The 17,604-nt window shown below is 53.0% G+C and overlaps 5 protein-coding genes across 7 annotated transcripts in view; 3 read left to right on the top strand and 2 right to left on the bottom strand.

Annotated features, from left to right (window-relative positions):
- Positions 1-2,932, top strand: part of rrm2 (ribonucleotide reductase M2 polypeptide) — a 3,966-nt gene extending 1,034 nt beyond the window's left edge. The window contains exons 1-10 of one of the 2 annotated variants that reach the window (XM_019896242.1): positions 520-709; positions 786-854; positions 1,050-1,196; positions 1,264-1,380; positions 1,471-1,604; positions 1,669-1,763; positions 1,847-1,980; positions 2,061-2,165; positions 2,238-2,351; positions 2,608-2,932. In XM_019896242.1, the coding sequence (XP_019751801.1) occupies positions 620-709; positions 786-854; positions 1,050-1,196; positions 1,264-1,380; positions 1,471-1,604; positions 1,669-1,763; positions 1,847-1,980; positions 2,061-2,165; positions 2,238-2,351; positions 2,608-2,760 (1,158 nt within the window). In that variant the 5' untranslated portion in view covers positions 520-619 and the 3' untranslated portion in view covers positions 2,761-2,932. Of the gene's footprint in view, positions 1-519; positions 710-785; positions 855-1,049; positions 1,197-1,263; positions 1,381-1,470; positions 1,605-1,668; positions 1,764-1,846; positions 1,981-2,060; positions 2,166-2,237; positions 2,352-2,607 lie in introns of those variants that run through there. The other variant, XM_019896243.1, reaches the window with a different exon arrangement.
- Positions 2,933-3,042: 110 nt separating this feature from the next.
- Positions 3,043-5,663, top strand: LOC109531765 (galectin-8). Its single transcript, XM_019896244.1, has 8 exons — positions 3,043-3,150; positions 3,775-3,863; positions 4,160-4,367; positions 4,555-4,674; positions 4,743-4,853; positions 5,061-5,149; positions 5,215-5,380; positions 5,490-5,663. Exons 1-8 carry the CDS (start codon positions 3,112-3,114, stop codon positions 5,637-5,639), a joined length of 972 nt encoding a protein of 323 aa, XP_019751803.1. The 5' UTR covers positions 3,043-3,111; the 3' UTR covers positions 5,640-5,663.
- A 140-nt stretch (positions 5,664-5,803) lies between these two features.
- LOC109531761 (ribonucleoside-diphosphate reductase subunit M2-like) lies at positions 5,804-8,395 on the bottom strand. The gene is made up of 9 exons (XM_019896239.1): positions 8,196-8,395; positions 8,051-8,119; positions 7,417-7,563; positions 7,233-7,349; positions 6,905-7,142; positions 6,688-6,821; positions 6,506-6,610; positions 6,320-6,433; positions 5,804-6,063 (listed from the first exon to the last, which is right to left on the bottom strand). Exons 1-9 carry the CDS (start codon positions 8,283-8,285, stop codon positions 5,911-5,913), a joined length of 1,167 nt encoding a protein of 388 aa, XP_019751798.1. The 5' UTR covers positions 8,286-8,395; the 3' UTR covers positions 5,804-5,910.
- Positions 8,396-8,527: 132 nt separating this feature from the next.
- On the bottom strand, positions 8,528-11,823 carry LOC109531766 (claudin-20-like). Its single transcript, XM_019896246.1, has 2 exons — positions 10,765-11,823; positions 8,528-10,236 (listed from the first exon to the last, which is right to left on the bottom strand). The coding sequence occupies exon 2, from the start codon at positions 10,199-10,201 to the stop codon at positions 9,431-9,433; it is 771 nt and encodes a 256-aa protein (XP_019751805.1). The 5' UTR covers positions 10,202-10,236; positions 10,765-11,823; the 3' UTR covers positions 8,528-9,430.
- Positions 11,824-13,398: 1,575 nt separating this feature from the next.
- LOC109531762 (putative E3 ubiquitin-protein ligase UBR7) lies at positions 13,399-16,973 on the top strand. 2 transcript variants are annotated; one of them, XM_019896240.1, is made up of 11 exons: positions 13,399-13,624; positions 14,331-14,462; positions 14,848-14,981; positions 15,063-15,123; positions 15,230-15,325; positions 15,396-15,449; positions 15,674-15,779; positions 15,872-16,149; positions 16,225-16,390; positions 16,452-16,513; positions 16,771-16,973. In XM_019896240.1, the coding sequence occupies exons 2-11, from the start codon at positions 14,346-14,348 to the stop codon at positions 16,858-16,860; spliced, it is 1,164 nt and encodes a 387-aa protein (XP_019751799.1). In that variant the 5' UTR covers positions 13,399-13,624; positions 14,331-14,345; the 3' UTR covers positions 16,861-16,973. The 2 variants fall into 2 exon arrangements, with proteins under 2 accessions (XP_019751799.1, XP_019751800.1); XM_019896241.1 differs by having other exon boundaries at positions 14,324-14,462.
- The last annotated feature ends 631 nt before the right edge of the window (positions 16,974-17,604 follow it).

Below are 17,604 nucleotides of genomic sequence, written 5' to 3'. Positions count from 1 at the left end.
TGCCCCCCCCCCCACACACACACACCCCACACCCTTGTGAGGATAACTGGATCAGAAAATGGATCGGATTGGAGATGGATATTCATTGAATCGATGTCAAATCATAAGGGAAAAAAATCATTTCTAAAAAGCTGTTAAATGCTTAAGTCAAAAGAAAAGTGGTGCAGATCTTTTTATTTTGTCCTTTGAACATTTTAAGATCCTTATCTTATACTATCCGTTTCAGTTCAAACTTACAATGGAAAAGTCTTGACTGAGTTGCTGTTCGAAGGTTCAAAAAGACTACTTTTAGACAGAAAATCGCAGTTGAGTGTTTTGTAAAAAGATGTTGGCGCACTTTTGTAAGGCGAACTTCAATTTTGCCGCGGAATTTGGGTTAGTGACGTAAGGGGGAGTGTACATTCTGATTGGTCGTTCGGCCGCGTCCTTCTTTAAAGAGATAGCACAAGCTGCCCTCCTATTGGTCCGCAGCGTGCAGCGCGCCAAGGTTTCAAGAAAAAGTTCAGCAACCCCCTTGCAATAGTCAGTCAGCCACCTGCTCGCTTCGTTTTGCGTCTTGGTGATTCTTCTTTCAGTTGTACTCCTTTGAGGTCGTCCACTGTCGTGCGTGCGTGCGAAAATGCAGTCCGTTCGCTCGCCCCTTTCCGCCTCCAACGAGAACAAGCTGAGCGCGGACGTCGGCAGGATGTCGCTGGACAAAGAAAACACGGTGAGCGAACGATAAGCGATTAAGTGGCAAAATATTCCGAGTTGGGTTTGCTCAGGTCTCCTTTTGTGTCTGACAGCCCCCGAGCCTGAACACGGCGCGCATCTTGGCGTCGAAAACTGCGCGCAAAATCTTCGCCGAGACGCCGGTAAGTGACGTCACAGGCCAGCCAACTTGGCTTGCAGCGGTTTGGTTTTCGGTTACTGTCGTCAACATTGTTGTTGTTTACCAGCAACTCAAGCCGCAACCCGCAAGCAAACTCCCCGTTGGCTTGCTTCTTTTACCCGCCATGCTGCTGCATGAATGAGATGGCGACCGTGAGCGATTTGCGTTTGTGTTCCAGCTCAAAGACGTGAAGAAGAACAGGAGCAGGGAGGTGGAGCCTCTGCTGAAGGACAACCCGCGCCGCTTTGTCATCTTTCCCATCCAATACCACGACATCTGGCGCATGTACAAGAAGGCCGAGGCGTCATTCTGGACCGCCGAGGAGGTTCGGACGCACCCGTGCTCTCGGCTGTCCGCACGTCTGTATGGTGTGCTAACGTGTGCTCGTGTAGGTGGATCTGTCCAAGGACACTCAGCACTGGGAAGTTCTGAAAGAAGACGAGAAGTTTTTCATCTCTCACGTGTTGGCCTTCTTTGCGGCCAGCGACGGCATCGTCAACGAAAACCTGGTGAGACGCGCGGCCGAATTGTTTGCTCAACTGCCGGCGAAGCGGGCGAAAATGGTCACGCGTGGCTGTGCTGTGCTGTGCGTCCACCAGGTGGAGCGCTTCACGCAGGAAGTTCAGGTGACGGAGGCGCGCTGCTTCTACGGCTTCCAAATCGCCATGGAGAACATCCACTCGGAGATGTACAGCCTCCTCATCGACACCTACATCAAAGACCCCAAAGAGAGGTCAGCCGATGATGACGCGTTGACGCGTGGCGCAGCGCTCTGACGCCGTGTTTGAACCCCTTAGAGAATACCTGTTCAACGCCATCGAAACGATGCCGTGTGTCAAGAAGAAGGCCGACTGGGCGCTCAACTGGATCGGCAACAAGAACGCCACCTACGGTAAAGAGCCGGGAGCTCCCCATCTCGTCTGGCGACCGCTCATGCAGTGATTGATGGATGAGTTGCACCTGTCCCGCCTCCAGGCGAGCGCGTGGTGGCTTTCGCCGCCGTGGAGGGCATCTTCTTCTCCGGCTCCTTCGCCGCCATCTTCTGGCTGAAGAAACGCGGCCTGATGCCCGGACTCACCTTCTCCAACGAGCTCATCAGCAGAGACGAGGTCGGGGGCCCGTCGCCGCCGGCGGCGTCTTCCATGTTCGTGCCTCGAGCCCGCGTTTTGACGCGCTGCTGTGCTTTCAGGGTCTCCACTGCGACTTTGCCTGTCTGATGTTCAAGCACCTGGTCAACAAGCCGTCCGCGGACACGGTGACGTCCATCATCAGGAACGCCGTGGAGATCGAGCAGGTGAGCGCCGGCCACCGCGCGGCCGCCTCCGTCCCTCTCCGCACCTCTGACGGGCGGACCCCGCCGTTTCAGGAGTTCCTGACGCAGGCGCTGCCCGTCAAGCTGATCGGGATGAACTGTGAGCTGATGAAGCGCTACATCGAGTTTGTGGCCGACCGCCTCATGATGGAGCTCGGCTTCTCCAAGGTAAGCCGACGGGCGGGGGAGAGGACCGGGGAGGGATCGGGGGCGGCCGTCGTGATGAGAAGCGCAGGGGTCCAGACCTCAGCCGACAATGGGGGCTGAGCGCCGTCGCCTGCGTCACGCCGCGGGGCACGTGGCCCGGCGGCGGGCGGGTAGGCGGCGACGCGACACAGACGCCCGACTGAACGGTCGCCGGGCCTTTGCAAACGCTTCTGGCGTCCCGTCCGTCCGTCTCACGCCCGTTTGTGGCTTTGCGTAGCTGTTCGGCGTGGAGAACCCGTTCGACTTCATGGAGAACATCTCGCTGGAGGGCAAGACCAACTTCTTCGAGAAGCGCGTCGGCGAGTACCAGAGGATGGGCGTCATGGCCACCAACACCGACAACACCTTCACGCTGGACGCAGACTTCTGAGCCCCAACGCTCCCCAGCGGCGGCGCAGAAACCCCGTGCAGTTTTTCCATCTTCTGCCAATCAGGCCGGAGATAAATTGTCTGTACAGTTGATGTCAATTAGTTTTTATGAATTTTTATGCAGATTTTAGTGCTTGTACATTGTGTATTAAACATCCTATTTTTACACGTTTTATTTGTATTTGGATAAAGTATGAAAATAAAAACACGAGGAAGCAAAACTGCAGTGACAGAGACGAAAAAAAACCTGCTGTCGTTTCGAACAGCAAAAACAAGTCACGTGATAGACTCGTTGAAATCACGTGACAGTGTGACGACATAGGCGGAAGTACGGCGACTTTGAAGAAGGAAAATGTCGATTAGTCAAAGCAGGCAAACGTTTATCAAGCCGGTGAGTTTTGCTTTGTTTCGTGCTTGACTTCTTTTGGGCTTCAACCGAGACCACAACGTTGCTAATTTGGTTTTTGACACTTTGACGTCGGGTAACGCCCAACTAACTTGACGCAACGGTTTGAATCCTCTTGCACAACCACACAACAAAAAGCATTCTATTGAATTTGTTCGCTTCAAACTACAATCGGTAGTTTTCGGTCACATTTATGGTTAAGAATAAAAATGGCAAAAACGGAAAGAAGAGGCAATTTTCGCCACTCAAGTTTCCGACATCGGATTCACTGACTTTTTGTATTGGGGCGTCGTCATTTTCAATTTGAAAAAAAAACAACAAATCCTGCAACTGAGCCAGAGTGAATCTCTCGTCTGTGTCGTTGTGTAAGTTGCAACAGCACATTTTCATTGCCATTTTTCTGGGGAAAAAAAAGCGCGCATCGTCACATGAGAAGTCATTCCAAGCAGTCGCGCAGGCATCTTGAGGGTGAGACGTATTTGCCGCGAGCTCAAGGCTTTCAAAAGGTGGATGAAGCCCTTCCAAGGCGGAAGCAAAAGGCTTGGGGCGCTGACGTCATTTCGTCCTTCCGCTTTTTGCCACATTGACGAGCCTCGACCTTCTGCACAGGCGCTTCCGTTCTCGTGGACCATCCGAGGTGGACTCCTTCCCGGCGAGATGATCCTCATCCAGGGAGCGGTACCTTCTGATGCAGACAGGTCGGCTGCCTCTTCCTCACTCGCTAAGCTCTTCACCTTCTTCCTCATCTTCCTATTCCTGACTCCACAGAGGGCTGCACAAGGTAGCCATGATCAATGTAAATGTTTTCGATATCGCTTGTCGTCATCAGCTCGCTGATTTCAGGTCGTTGGGTTCTCGTGCGGTTGAACAACACAGAGTCAACCAACTTGTCTCCTTTTGCAGCCGTGACGTTAGTCTAAGCAGCGCAAAGACAAGGAGAGGGAAGCCGCGAAAGAAATATTAACAAATTGGTGGCGCCGTCTCCTCTTGCCAGGTTCCAGGTGGACCTGACGTGCGGCAGCAGTGTGCGGCCGCGCGCCGACGTGATCTTCCACTTGAACCCGCGCATGAAGAAAGGTCAGGTGGTGTGTAACACGCTGCAGGCGGGTCGCTGGGGTCGCGAGGAGATCCTTCAGCGCATGCCCTTCACCAGGGGCGCCCCTTTCGAGCTGCTGCTGCTCGCCCTCAGCGACTGCTTCAAGGTGACCGCTCCGCATCCCATCAGTCCACTGATGCTTTGCTCAATTTGAATGTAGCCAACTGGACTCCTCTTGAAGAGGTTTCGGCGAGCTGCGGAGTCACGGACGTACACGGCAAAGAGTCCTCCGGCTAACTCAGCAGACATTGAACCGATGCTCAGCTAATCAGCGCGACCGCTGTGGCTTCCAGGTGGCGGTCAACGGCGCTCACGTGTTGGACTACAAACATCGACTGGCGCTGGAGCGAGTCGACACGCTGGCCGTGTCGGGAAAGGTCCAAGTTGACGTCGTGGCTGTTCTGCAGCAATCTGTGAGCATCCGCCATCGAGTAGGTGAGCAAAAGTCACGCGATGCCGCTCAACTCGTCTGGTTTTGCAGACGCCTTCACCGTTGCCCGGCGCAGCGATGGCAGCCGACGGGGATGCCGAGCGGCCACGTTCGGCTGATGACAACGCAAGCTCGCGCATGCTCATCATGTCAGCTGACCCGGTGAAAAGAAACTTTATTTTTAGCATTTTTCATCCTTGAATAACAGTTTGCAACTTATTACAACATCAAAGTGCTCGCTGATGCAGAGTACTGATACCTAGTGGCTTTGCGACATTAAATTTCAGTGACACAATGAGATGTTTTAAAATGTTTTTCTTTATTTTTTTTGTAATTATGAAACGTGTGTTTGTGTGGGTCCATGTGTAGCGCGGCGGCTTCCGAGGCGAGCTCTCTGGCGGACTCCGTGTGGGTAGCAGCATCGTCATCCGGGGACAAGTCAATCAAGGGGCAGAGAGGTACTTGCCCCCCACCCCACAAAGGCGGCCGTGACCACGACAACGTGTGTGCGCTTCATTCCCAGGTTTACCGTCAACCTGCGCGTGGGCGACGGCGACGACACGGCACTTCACATCAACCCTCGTTTCAAACAAAAAATGATTGTGCTGAACTCCTTCCTGAGCGGTTCCTGGGGGGCCGAGGAGCGGCGAGTGGACACCTTCCCCTTTGCACCGGGATCCTACTTTGAGGTCACAAAAACACGAGAATGACTGATTGGCAACCCGTCACTTGTTTATGGTGACTCCTTGACAAGCTCCTGCTTGCCATTTTGTTCACACCCGCTGTGTTGTCGTTCAGATGATCATCCGGTGTGACCCGGACTCGTTCCGCGTGGCCGTCAACGGCGTCCACCAGCTGGATTACAAATACCGAGTTCAACACCTGCTCACCATCACACAGCTGCAGGTGACAGGCGACCTGTCGCTGATGGACGCCAGGCTGATGTGATGTCATCATTGCAAGGTGGAAAAACTGCTACTTCCTGTCAGGATGTCTTCTTGCTAACTGCACTGGCCTAAAGTCAAACCTTCTTCAAATGACCACTCGCTGCTGCTGCCTTCTGTCCAACTTAAATGATATAAAATAACAAAAACTTAAACTGCATTAGCCCCCCATATATAAATTAAAAACAATTTACAATAAAACAATCCCAGCATGTACTGAGACAAGTCATTGACTGTATGAGGTTTCGACTGATGCCGCCGGGGAGCGTTGGGGCTCAAAAGTCGGCGTCCAGCGTGAAGGTGTTGTCGGTGTTGGTGGCCATGACGCCCATCCTCTGGTACTCGCCGACGCGCTTCTCGAAGAAGTTGGTCTTGCCCTCCAGCGAGATGTTCTCCATGAAGTCGAACGGGTTCTCCACGCCGAACAGCTACGCAAAGCCACAAACGGGCGTGAGACGGACGGACGGGACGCCAGAAGCGTTTGCAAAGGCCCGGCGACCGTTCAGTCGGGCGTCTGTGTCGCGTCGCCGCCTACCCGCCCGCCGCCGGGCCACGTGCCCCGCGGCGTGACGCAGGCGACGGCGCTCAGCCCCCATTGTCGGCTGAGGTCTGGACCCCTGCGCTTCTCATCACGACGGCCGCCCCCGATCCCTCCCCGGTCCTCTCCCCCGCCCGTCGGCTTACCTTGGAGAAGCCGAGCTCCATCATGAGGCGGTCGGCCACAAACTCGATGTAGCGCTTCATCAGCTCACAGTTCATCCCGATCAGCTTGACGGGCAGCGCCTGCGTCAGGAACTCCTGAAACGGCGGGGTCCGCCCGTCAGAGGTGCGGAGAGGGACGGAGGCGGCCGCGCGGTGGCCGGCGCTCACCTGCTCGATCTCCACGGCGTTCCTGATGATGGACGTCACCGTGTCCGCGGACGGCTTGTTGACCAGGTGCTTGAACATCAGACAGGCAAAGTCGCAGTGGAGACCCTGAAAGCACAGCAGCGCGTCAAAACGCGGGCTCGAGGCACGAACATGGAAGACGCCGGCGGCGACGGGCCCCCGACCTCGTCTCTGCTGATGAGCTCGTTGGAGAAGGTGAGTCCGGGCATCAGGCCGCGTTTCTTCAGCCAGAAGATGGCGGCGAAGGAGCCGGAGAAGAAGATGCCCTCCACGGCGGCGAAAGCCACCACGCGCTCGCCTGGAGGCGGGACAGGTGCAACTCATCCATCAATCACTGCATGAGCGGTCGCCAGACGAGATGGGGAGCTCCCGGCTCTTTACCGTAGGTGGCGTTCTTGTTGCCGATCCAGTTGAGCGCCCAGTCGGCCTTCTTCTTGACACACGGCATCGTTTCGATGGCGTTGAACAGGTATTCTCTAAGTGACCGCTCTTTGGGGTCTTTGATGTAGGTGTCGATGAGGAGGCTGTACATCTCCGAGTGGATGTTCTCCATGGCGATTTGGAAGCCGTAGAAGCAGCGCGCCTCCGTCACCTGAACTTCCTGCGTGAAGCGCTCCACCTGGTGGACGCACAGCACAGCACAGCCACGCGTGACCATTTTCGCCCGCTTCGCCGGCAGTTGAGCAAACAATTCGGCCGCGCGTCTCACCAGGTTTTCGTTGACGATGCCGTCGCTGGCCGCAAAGAAGGCCAACACGTGAGAGATGAAAAACTTCTCGTCTTCTTTCAGAACTTCCCAGTGCTGAGTGTCCTTGGACAGATCCACCTACACGAGCACACGTTAGCACACCATACACACGTGCGGACAGGCGAGAGCACGGGTGCGGGCGAACCTCCTCGGCTGTCCAGAAAGACGCCTCGGCCTTCTTGTACATGCGCCAGATGTCGTGGTATTGGATGGGAAAGATGACAAAGCGGCGCGGGTTGTCCTTCAGCAGAGGCTCCACCTCCCTGCTCCTGTTCTTCTTCACGTCTTTGAGCTGGAACACAAACGCAAATCGCTCACGGTCGCCATCTCATTCATGCAGCAGCATGGCGGGTAAAAGAAGCAAGCCAACGCGGAGTTCCTTTGAACTCCTTTGAGTAACAGGCGGTCAGTCACGTCTTTGTTTTTTTTTTCTCTTCGTTGCGAGTAAGCTTGAGATGCACTGACAACTGCGTTGAACAAACAAATCCAAATTAAGAGCATTTGGGAGGACCTGCTGTTGGCCACAACGAGATCGTGACGTCACTCGCTAGACCCCCCCCCCAACAAAAGACACGTCCCACACTTGAATACTACCTTATCAACACAAATCGAAACAAAAAGTTATTTCAGAACGCTTTCTTCCATTTAGTTGTTCGAAGATAGACTTCTGTTTTCATGAAAAGAAACACCGGTGTTTTGGTAGCGGGGCGAGAATAAGATTTCAATGGGAAACTACCAAACCGCGGCAAGCCAAGTTGGCTGAATGTGACGTCACTTACCGGCGTCTCGGCGAAGATTTTGCGCGCAGTTTTCGACGCCAAGATGCGCGCCGTGTTCAGGCTCGGGGGCTGCCAGACACAAAAGGAGACTTGAGCAAACCCAACTCGGAATATTTTGCCACTTAATCGCTTATCGTTCGCTCACCGTGTTTTCTTTGTCCAGCGACATCCTGCCGACGTCCGCGCTCAGCTTGTTCTCGTTGGAGGCGGAAAGGGGCGCGCGAACAGACTGCATTTTCGCACGCACGCACGACAGTGGACGACCTCAAAGGAGTTACACTGAAAGAAGAGTCACGAAGACGCAAAACGAAGCGAGCGGCCGACTGAGTGAGTATTGCCAGGCGGTTGCTGAGCCTTTTCTTGAAACCTTGGCGCGCGGCACGCTTCGGACCAATAGGAGGGCAGCTTGTGCTATCTCTTTAAAAGGTACGCGGCAGAACGACCAATCAGAATGTACACTCCCCCTTACGTCACTCACCCCCCCATTCAGCGGCAAAATTGAAGTTAGTCTTACAAAAGTGCGCCAACATCTTGTTACAAAACACTCAACTGCGATTTTAAGCCTAAAAGACTCATTTGAACCTTCCAAGGAAACAAAGTTGTCGATATTTTTAACTGCGATTCCTCGTCAGAATTAAATTGTCGCTATCCCAAACAGGAATTTTAGATATCGACATTTTCCTTGCAGATGCCCGCCCTCCACTCGCTGTTATTGGCATTTGTATAGTACTCGAGGTAAAAACGAAGCTCATACACATGATTGGCACAAGTGACATAATTTGTCCTTGTCGAAACACGACTCGTTGGAAAGATGTTGGTGTTATTGACAGGGATTGTTCCAGATAGTCAAACTTATCGTTGAAACATGGAGACGGCTTGCCGTCAATGTCTTTGTTGCTCATATGTACCTCGTATTGAATATCATGGACTTGTGTGATGCAGTTGTCTTGTGTGGCCAGCATACGATCCATCGAAAATAAGAAACACAGATGACGGCAAGCTAGGAATTTATTTCATTCAACGAGGAAGGAAAGTGACAGGCCGAGTTATGCTGTTGAGCTTTTCAAATATAAATGTCAAGAGATGCTTTTGCTGGTCTAGAGACAATTTGATTGAGGCTGACTGAAGGTCAAAAGACATCCTTGATTACATTCGATGACCTCATACAGCTGTGCGTGCACACACGTGCGTGCACCGAGGCGTGTTGTGAAGATAATGGAAAGCAAAGAGCATGATTATTGTCCTCCACGCTGCGCTGCCTCGCCTGTGTCCTTCTGTGTCGGCAGGAAAAGATGGAGCGGAGGTGGCATGCATGCTCTCCGGATCAGGACCACTTTGGACTTAAAAGGCCACCTTCTCATTCACATCAAGCCGGTGGGCTCAGACGTATTCCTGCCGGCTGTAATTATCCTTCACCTCCTTGGGGGACCACCTCGAGGGCGACGCATATGTCTTCCCCACCTCGGGGGTATCAACGCCAACCAAAGTTTTTTCCCGGCTATCGCGTTGCGCCTGCGGGAGGCACCGCTGCAGCCGGGCCAGGGCGAGCCCATCAAGCTCCGTGGGCGTCGGGTAGTCCGGCAAAGCCGAACCCGGACAGGACAGACAAAAGATGACGCCTCCTACCAAGAGGAAGCCGGCAGAGATGAAGGTGACGCAGAGTGCCCCCCCGGGCTGGTATTTGCTACCGTCGGGTTGTTGGGCGCTCATGAAGGTGGCCAGCACCTCTGAGGTGAACCAGGAAGCGGGACCCAGGCACAGGGCGCTGGCCAGGACAAAGCAGCCCCCCGCCGCGACAGACGTGCGACCCTTGGCTCGGTGGCCGCCCCCCCACCGGGTGCACCGCAGCCCGACAGAGGCCAGGCCCAAACCGAAGACAGCCAGCGCGCACGACAGGACCATAGCGGCCCGGGTGGTCTGCATGTAGGGGGGCGGCACCAGCGAGGAGTTGGTGGTGGTGCAGCTGAAGACGCCGGTCCCGTACCACACGCAGTCCATCCACAGGCCCCGCGTTTGCCACATGGGGGCCACCATGCTGGACCACACCCTGATGCTCACCTGCCAGTTGGGCAGCAGCGTGGCCACCGTGGCGCCGACCGTGCCCAGCAGCGCCAGGACGAACGCTAGGATCTGCGCGGCGGCCGACAGCATCGCTCCGACCTCCCTGGCCCCGCGACGGACGATTCCTGAAAGGAGGGCGGACACGAGCGCGACAACAGAAGCGAGAGAGCGTCGGAGAAGGTGAGAGAATTTAACACCGACGGAGCATACAGATGTACCAACTCCAGAAAGCGTGACAACAAATGTGAGTGTGAGAGGGTAAAGAAGAGAATGTCAAAACAGGAGAGCATCAGAGAGCCGAAGACTGTCAGAGTGTGTGAGAGCTGAGAATGCAATAGCACCCCAAATTTGGGCAAACGTAAGAGTCTGTCAGAACATGGAGGCCAAAGGATGAAAGAGACTGGCGAAATAAGAGAATGTGAACGAATGCGAGAAAGCGTGACGGGGGCCTGCAAGGGGGGCGGGCGCCCCATCATGAGCATTTAGATGCGCAGCGTCCCTCAGGAGGGACATCCAAATGTGAAAGCTGCATCGCCCTCACCTGCGCGCGACTGCGATGCTTAGCGAGGGCCGATTCCCGGCCGTTGCCCCGGCAACCACGCAAGCGCGCACAACGAGAGCAGCACACTTGGTGGAAGCGCTTCCCGTCTCACCTGAAGGTCACTGCCGGCCGAACGGTTTCCGATCTGCTGGCTCCTCGTGACGGGACGTAGGCTGTCTATTTCCCACTCCGGTCCCTGTCCTGGTTTTGGCACTGTGCAGAGGACCATTGAAAGGGACATTGGTGGCAGGGATGCTCCGGTCCGGTGAAGAAAAGTGGCGCGTGGGTTTCGCTGATAAAAGCGTCGTCTTTTTGCAATCAAAGTCAGGCAGTCACGTAACCCTCTGCAAAACGCTGATAAGATCCCAGTCACCCCCCCGATCGCCAGTGACGGGACACCGCGGTAGCCAACTGTTCCCCGCCCCCAGCCCGTTATTATGTCTTATTACGCCCTTATCACCAAAATAAGGCGCTGCGCCCCGGTAGTCACCAAAAACTGCCCGAGCGCGTTGGCGGCGCCAAACAACAGACCACCTTCAGGTTTGATGAGGTGACGGGCTCGCCGCAGTGATGTCATGCAGGCAAGACGCCGCACCTCTGGAGGCGGAGCCACTTCAGCGCCGTCGGCCAGTCGGCGTTGGAGCGCGAAACGGTGCTGCTGAGGTACCAACCCCGCCGATGTCCTCACGTCACGGGTCGTTAGCGTCCCAATCAGGAGCTCCATTATGAAACGGGAAATCTTTTGGCTTTCCCGTTTCAACTCATTTCGCGAAGCTTCCAATGCAAAAGTCCAGCAAGACGCTGCAACGAGAATTCAGTTGGAGAGGCGACATACGTCATCCATTAATCACCAACTCCGCAACGATTGTGAGCATCCATGAGAGTCGAGCCCTGCTGTTGATGAGGCCGAGGGACCGTCTGGCAAGGGAAAATCTGCAACTAACTGACACTCATAATAATTGCATTGACCGAAAATTAGATCTGTACAAATCGAAATATTTTTGCTAGATTCTACATGGAGAGGCCCGGTGCCACAACGGGACCATGTAGGCTCCCCCGAAGTTTACAGATGGCGGCCCAAACGGGGTGGTACAAATTTCATAAATAAATAGGAGCAGATTTTTTAATATTGAAGCTTTTTGAGTTTTATCCACTTAAATCGACCCGACATCACTGATCATTTTCAAATCCTTTTAAGAATGCCTTGAACAAGATATACAGCAGGGCCAACACAACATCCCAAAAGGCCTACTGTAGGACCCTCCCTGAAAATTTATTTTTTTAAACAACCCAGCAAATTTCTCAAATAAGTGGGAATATAGTGCCAAGAAGCATTCCCCCCCCCCCATGAGAAACCGAGGTCATTCCATTTCACCATCATGTCTTTACCTCATCCATTAACTTCATTTAAAGCCTGCGCTTGACCTTTCACCCCATGATCATGCCTGTAATTGCTAAGCCATCTGGCACAAATGATACCCCCCCCCCCCCGCCCCAACAAGCCTCCAGCGCCACCCCAACCCCCCCTTCACTAGCACACTCATCTGTGCGTGTCATGCTTTAGTGCGTGTGGACGAATGTCAATGTTCAGTGGGTCACGTGCTTCTTCTCGGCTCGCTTTTCTTCCTCAAGAAGTCAAACGCCCCACAAAGGTGAAACAGTGTATTGCACTTGAATTTAGAAGGCATTTCCACATAAGAGTCTTCCAAGGGTATCAAATGTATTTATTCGGCCAGTGTTTGAAATATACAATGTACAATATAGGAAAAATATTGTTCAAAATTGTTGTAGGTGTACGGCTGGACTTTCACGTTCTGTGTCTTTTCGCAGGTGGTTGAAGCTCCGACTTGGACTGATTTTCTGCCTCGTCATCGTCGCTGTCCTCGTCTTCACAGTCGTCTTCGTCATCTGCAGCAGAGCGACAATTTGGCAACATGTATAATCAGCATTATTTGCAGTTTTAGCATTCAATCTGTCCCAATATTCCCCAAATGCACAATCGTTTTAAGCTTCTTGTCACTTGTTGTTGCCGCCTTGTACACTAGGTGGGGCTGGTGTCCGAACAAATGGACAAAATAAAGGCTGCTCTTTTAACACAACACGGACCAGACATTGGGATGAAAGGCAACACCATTAAAAGACAATGCCTTTGAAAACGATAAGAGGCTGAGATTATTATTATTATTACTTTGCAATTTGGGTCCTGGGTGCTCACCTGCTGCGCAGTCCCCGGCGAGTCTTTCCTTGTCCACGAGCTCGTTGAGAAGCTGCGAGACGTTCTCACCCATTTTGTGAATCGCCGCGATCAAGGACGTGAGCGTGTTCTCCACTGCAACGTTGATTTTGTCCACTTTGTGAGCTCGACCGTCTCTGAATTTCAACTCCGCTGAAAGAGTAAGTGTGGACGTCGCCATGTTTACTGCGCTCACGCACAGAGTGCTTGACCTGCAAAAAATGTAATATATTAAGTACATAAAATAGTAAACATCTGTCTTTGGAGTTGTCACTCGTTACAACTCAAAAGTTTATTTTTCAGTTTTTTACTCTCCTCACCAGCTGTTTAACTTTAACCTCTGTGTAGCGCCAAATTAAGTTGCGGAAGTAAACCGGATGTTGTCGTCGGAAATTGGCCAGTAATAGACATAAGACTTTCATAGATTCCACCCTGAACGGATATTAAGCAGAAAATGCTTGATATTCATTCCGAATACCAAGTTAATGTTATCACTTCAATCATGTTTGCAAAACATGTATATAAACAAAAACATGTTGCACAGCCCGTGTTCACAACGCGGTGTTGACACATCTAATATGGCGGTCGCCAGCGAAGCGGCTCTATTTCGACGAAGTCTATGGCGGTAGTTCGAGCCTAAAGAGCAAAGTGGTAGCGTGTGCGAATCTCGCTGGACATATGATGAGAGATTGCTTTGCACTGTTACCCCACTGAGATTTCGAACTCAAGACTTTCACCGGTAAGACCATTTTTATTTTGACCAGTGCTAGTTTGTATTTGGCATTCTGCACAAGCAACTTGGTTATTCATCAGGAGGCTAACTAACTAGCGTCACGTCCAGTTTAGCGTGCATGTTGCATCCAGTTGTAAATACGGCTGAACTAATTTTTTTCGATCCTCTTGAGTGGTAGTGCAACTTGGCGTTATATTCAGATTTATTTGTCAAGTGCTCCGTAAAAACACAATTGTCGCATGGACAAATGAAATGTATTCATTGCTCGTCTCCCTGAGATGTTGAATTCCTTAAAGAGTAGTTTTAAATGTCCATCCAGCCATTCATTATCTGTACCACTTCATCCTCTCGAAGGTCGCGGGCGTGCTGGAGCCTATCCCAGCCGTCTCCGGGTCAGTAGTGGGGGTGCACCCTGAACTGGTTGCCAGCCAATTGGAGGGCACAGATTGACCAATCACAAATATATATCTAAATTACGTGTAAATATCCTGGCAAGTATTGTAGCTTGAAGAGGCATCGCACAGCGTAAACATCCGTGTAAGCAGGATGATGGAAAAATATTGCGGTTTGGGTGACCGGTTGTGATCCTATTTGTTCAGGAGACGTATGGGTAGATGCTGTTTTGTTTTTTTTTTGTCTTCTTGTTCTACTGCTGCGCATGCCAGATTCTTAATGTCAGCTTTTTTTTCTACTTGTCCACACGAGAAAAAAGGTGCGCCTGGCCAAGATGTCCGAGGAGCAGACTGTGTCTTTGGTGGACGTTCTGCAGGAGGACGAGGAGCTGGAAGAAGAAGCGTCTGCCGTGTTGGCCGGAAGCGACTCGGACCACTGCTCCTATCCTCAGGTAAGCGCCGGAAACTTCCCATCAAGGAAGCTGAAATAGGATGTTATTTCCAAGATTGGTCAACAACATCCGTCACAAAATGGGGAAAAAAAATTTCGATTTTGGTTTCCCCAAGTCAAAGCGGCTCTTTCCAAGGCTGCGGTTTACACTTAAAAAACACAGTTAGTGAGTCTGCTTCCGCGGAGGATGACAGAAATCGGAGAATTACTATTGACAGGCTAAAATTTGGACAATATAAAGTTCAACAACCATTAATTGATGATCAAAATAGTTGTCAATTCATTTGAGAGCCAATTAATCGAATAATTGGTGGACCTGTAGTACAGATGAAATAAGAAATGGTGTCTCTGGGCGTGTGTGTGGGTGTGGGTGCGGGCTTGCGCAGGGCTACGTGAAGCGTCAGGCCCTGTACGCGTGCAACACGTGCACCCCGAAAGGAGGTCAAGCAGCCGGCGTGTGTTTGGCGTGTTCCTACAAGTGTCATGAAGGCCACCACCTGTTTGAGCTCTACACCAAGAGGTGACCACCTTTCACCTTCACCTGCCCTAAATGCACTCAGTGATGGACGAATGATCAAGTCCATGTCGATGTTCTCTTCAGGAACTTCCGCTGTGACTGCGGAAACAGCAAGTTTGCAGATGCGCCATGTAAACTCTTTCATGTGAGTCACCGGGCACCCCCCATCCCCTTACACACACTCGTCCTCTGACATCCTGATCATGTGTGTGTGTGTGTGCGCGTTTCTTTTTTTTTTTTTTTTGCGTCAGGACAAGGATGACGTCAACAGCCTGAATAAATACGGTCACAACTTCTTTGGCGAGTACTGCACTTGCCGCCGGCCGTACCCCGACCCAGAAGACCAGGTGACCCTCTCGATGCGCCTGCGCCCGCAAAAAAGACATCTGCTGACTTTCTCATTGCGTCTCTCGTCAGGTTGAGGACGAAATGATCCAGTGCGTGTTGTGTGAGGACTGGCTGCACGGCCGGGTGAGAACTTGTGGACCCGCTTGCACACATCTGTTAAAAGATTCGTTATCTTTATCGGGTCGTCACAGACAAAACATCCTGGAGCGTTTGCGCAGCCGTGTGGCCGTGTGCTGATGTTGTGGGTCACGTCGCTTTGCAAAATGCGTCCTGCTGCCTGGGGAAGATGTGCGGGATGGGCGGCTCGGACCGTCCCCGTACTAAGCGTTTTGCGTGTGCCTGTTCAGCACCTGGGCTGCCAAGTTCCAGATTGCGCCGAGCTGCAGGAGATGATCTGCGAGTCGTGTATGAACGCAAACGAGTTCTTGTGGAGCTACGCCGCTCGGCTGGCAGGTGAGCGCCTCGTCTGTCCCCTCGATTGCCCGATGCCCTCGGCGATCACGAGGACACGCCTCCCCCGGCCGGCTGACCCGCCTCCGATGCAGTTGCAGGCCGTGCGGTGGAGTCGGAGACGGGGCGGGAGACGTGCGCTGACGCCGTTGCGGCCGACCAGGTGACGTCTTCATTATCGCGGTGCCCTGCCCCGTTCAAGGCGGACGAGGCCGCCGAGCCGCGCTGTAAACGAGCTCGTCTGGAGGACGGCGATGAGCCCGCTTGCCGACTGAAGGAGCTGGAGGCCACCGGTGTCAAGCGGGTCCAGTCCGGAGCCGTCTTTTGGCCTTCGGGGTGGCGCTCCAAGCTGTGCCGCTGCCAGGGCTGTCAGGTGCGAGCGAGCCAGGCCGCTTCTTGTTGTCGGGCGGGCCGGCTGGGGCGCTCACCCGTCTCGCCGTGTGTTCAGGGAAGGCTGGCGGAGGCGGGGCTCTCCTTCCTGCCGGATGAGTCGGACACAGTCCTGGCCTACGAGACCAAAGGCAAGCGCGAGGAAGGCAGCGCGCCGGCTCACGACCCGCTCATGTCGGCGCTGGACAGCCTCAACCGCGTTCAGCAGCTGGAGATCATCCACGGTAAAGCCCGCGGACCGCCGCCGCCCGAGCACTGCGCTGACGCCGTTGCGTTTCCCGTCAGGCTACAACGACATGAAGAGTGAGCTCAAGGACTTCCTGCAGACGTTTGCCACTGAAGGGAAGGTGAGCGGCTTCACTGAGTTTCACACGTCTTGCTTTCGTGCTAAGGAACTTTGAAGTGAGTTGAAGGGGTCGAGTTTGCTCGAGGTCGTGCTGTAGCATCATCCTTCCCTCAAGGAACAACGTTGCGGTGAATTGAGGAATTGTGTTCAGAATAACGTAGTGCTTTGGCGCCATCTCTCGGCAATTACGAGTCGGCGTAATCCACCAATTTGATGTCGCTGTATGCAGACATTGACGTGACCTTTCCCTCGTCCTAGGTCGTGACCTCCGACGACATCCGTCGGTTCTTTGAGCGGCAGCAAAGTCGCAAAAGAAGACAAGCGGACGGCCCGTTCAACTGCGTCTGACGCCCGCCCGCCTCCGACCGCTGACCTTTTCTCTGCGCTTGCTCTTTTTCCTGATGCCAACCGGTTTTCTCGCCTTCCCTTTTGCAAGCAAATAAAAACCGTCCACGCTGGAAGTTTTTGGGGATTTGGCTTCGTTTTTGGCTTCAAACGCATCACGTGACCGAGTGCCAGTAAACGGGAAGTGACAATAGGTTTGACCTTTGACCTCATCGCGGCTGCGTGCATAAGGAAGCGCCGAGTTAACCTTTGGTGGGATCCCCAACCAAAGCGCCGCTTCCACATTTGTGCCCAAGCACACGTAGAAGGCCGCTGTTGCATTTCTTGCCGCTATGATTCAAACTCATCCAAACATCGTTCTTGTTGTGGGCTGTACCAATTTTTGCATTCCACTTATTTCAGTCCAAGTGAAAAATGCATCATCTCATTGAGATGATGAAGCTTACTTTCAGGTTCCAAATGAAACCTCTTAAAATTGGTCTCGCCAACATTTTGGAAAAAAACGTGATTTTTCAAAGGTCAGTGTACTCATTTACACGGAGCAGCATAAACTGCAAAAGCAAAACTAAGTCCCCCACCAGCCCCCCAAAAATCCCAAAGTACAGTACTACCATCCTCTGGTGTCTGCGCGTGAGCTCGTGTGTGTGAAACAGGGCCATGTGTTTCTTCAAACATCTTTCCATCACGTCAGGTCTTTTCTTCTGTGGACAAAATGTAATCAACTGTTCTGTTGACTCTGACGCCCCC

Source organism: Hippocampus comes, unplaced genomic scaffold, assembly GCF_001891065.2.
Source record: "Hippocampus comes isolate QL1 unplaced genomic scaffold, H_comes_QL1_v1.1 scaffold170, whole genome shotgun sequence".
NCBI classification, from domain to species: Eukaryota; Metazoa; Chordata; class Actinopteri; order Syngnathiformes; family Syngnathidae; genus Hippocampus; species Hippocampus comes.
This window is presented reverse-complemented; position numbering and strand designations above follow the sequence as displayed.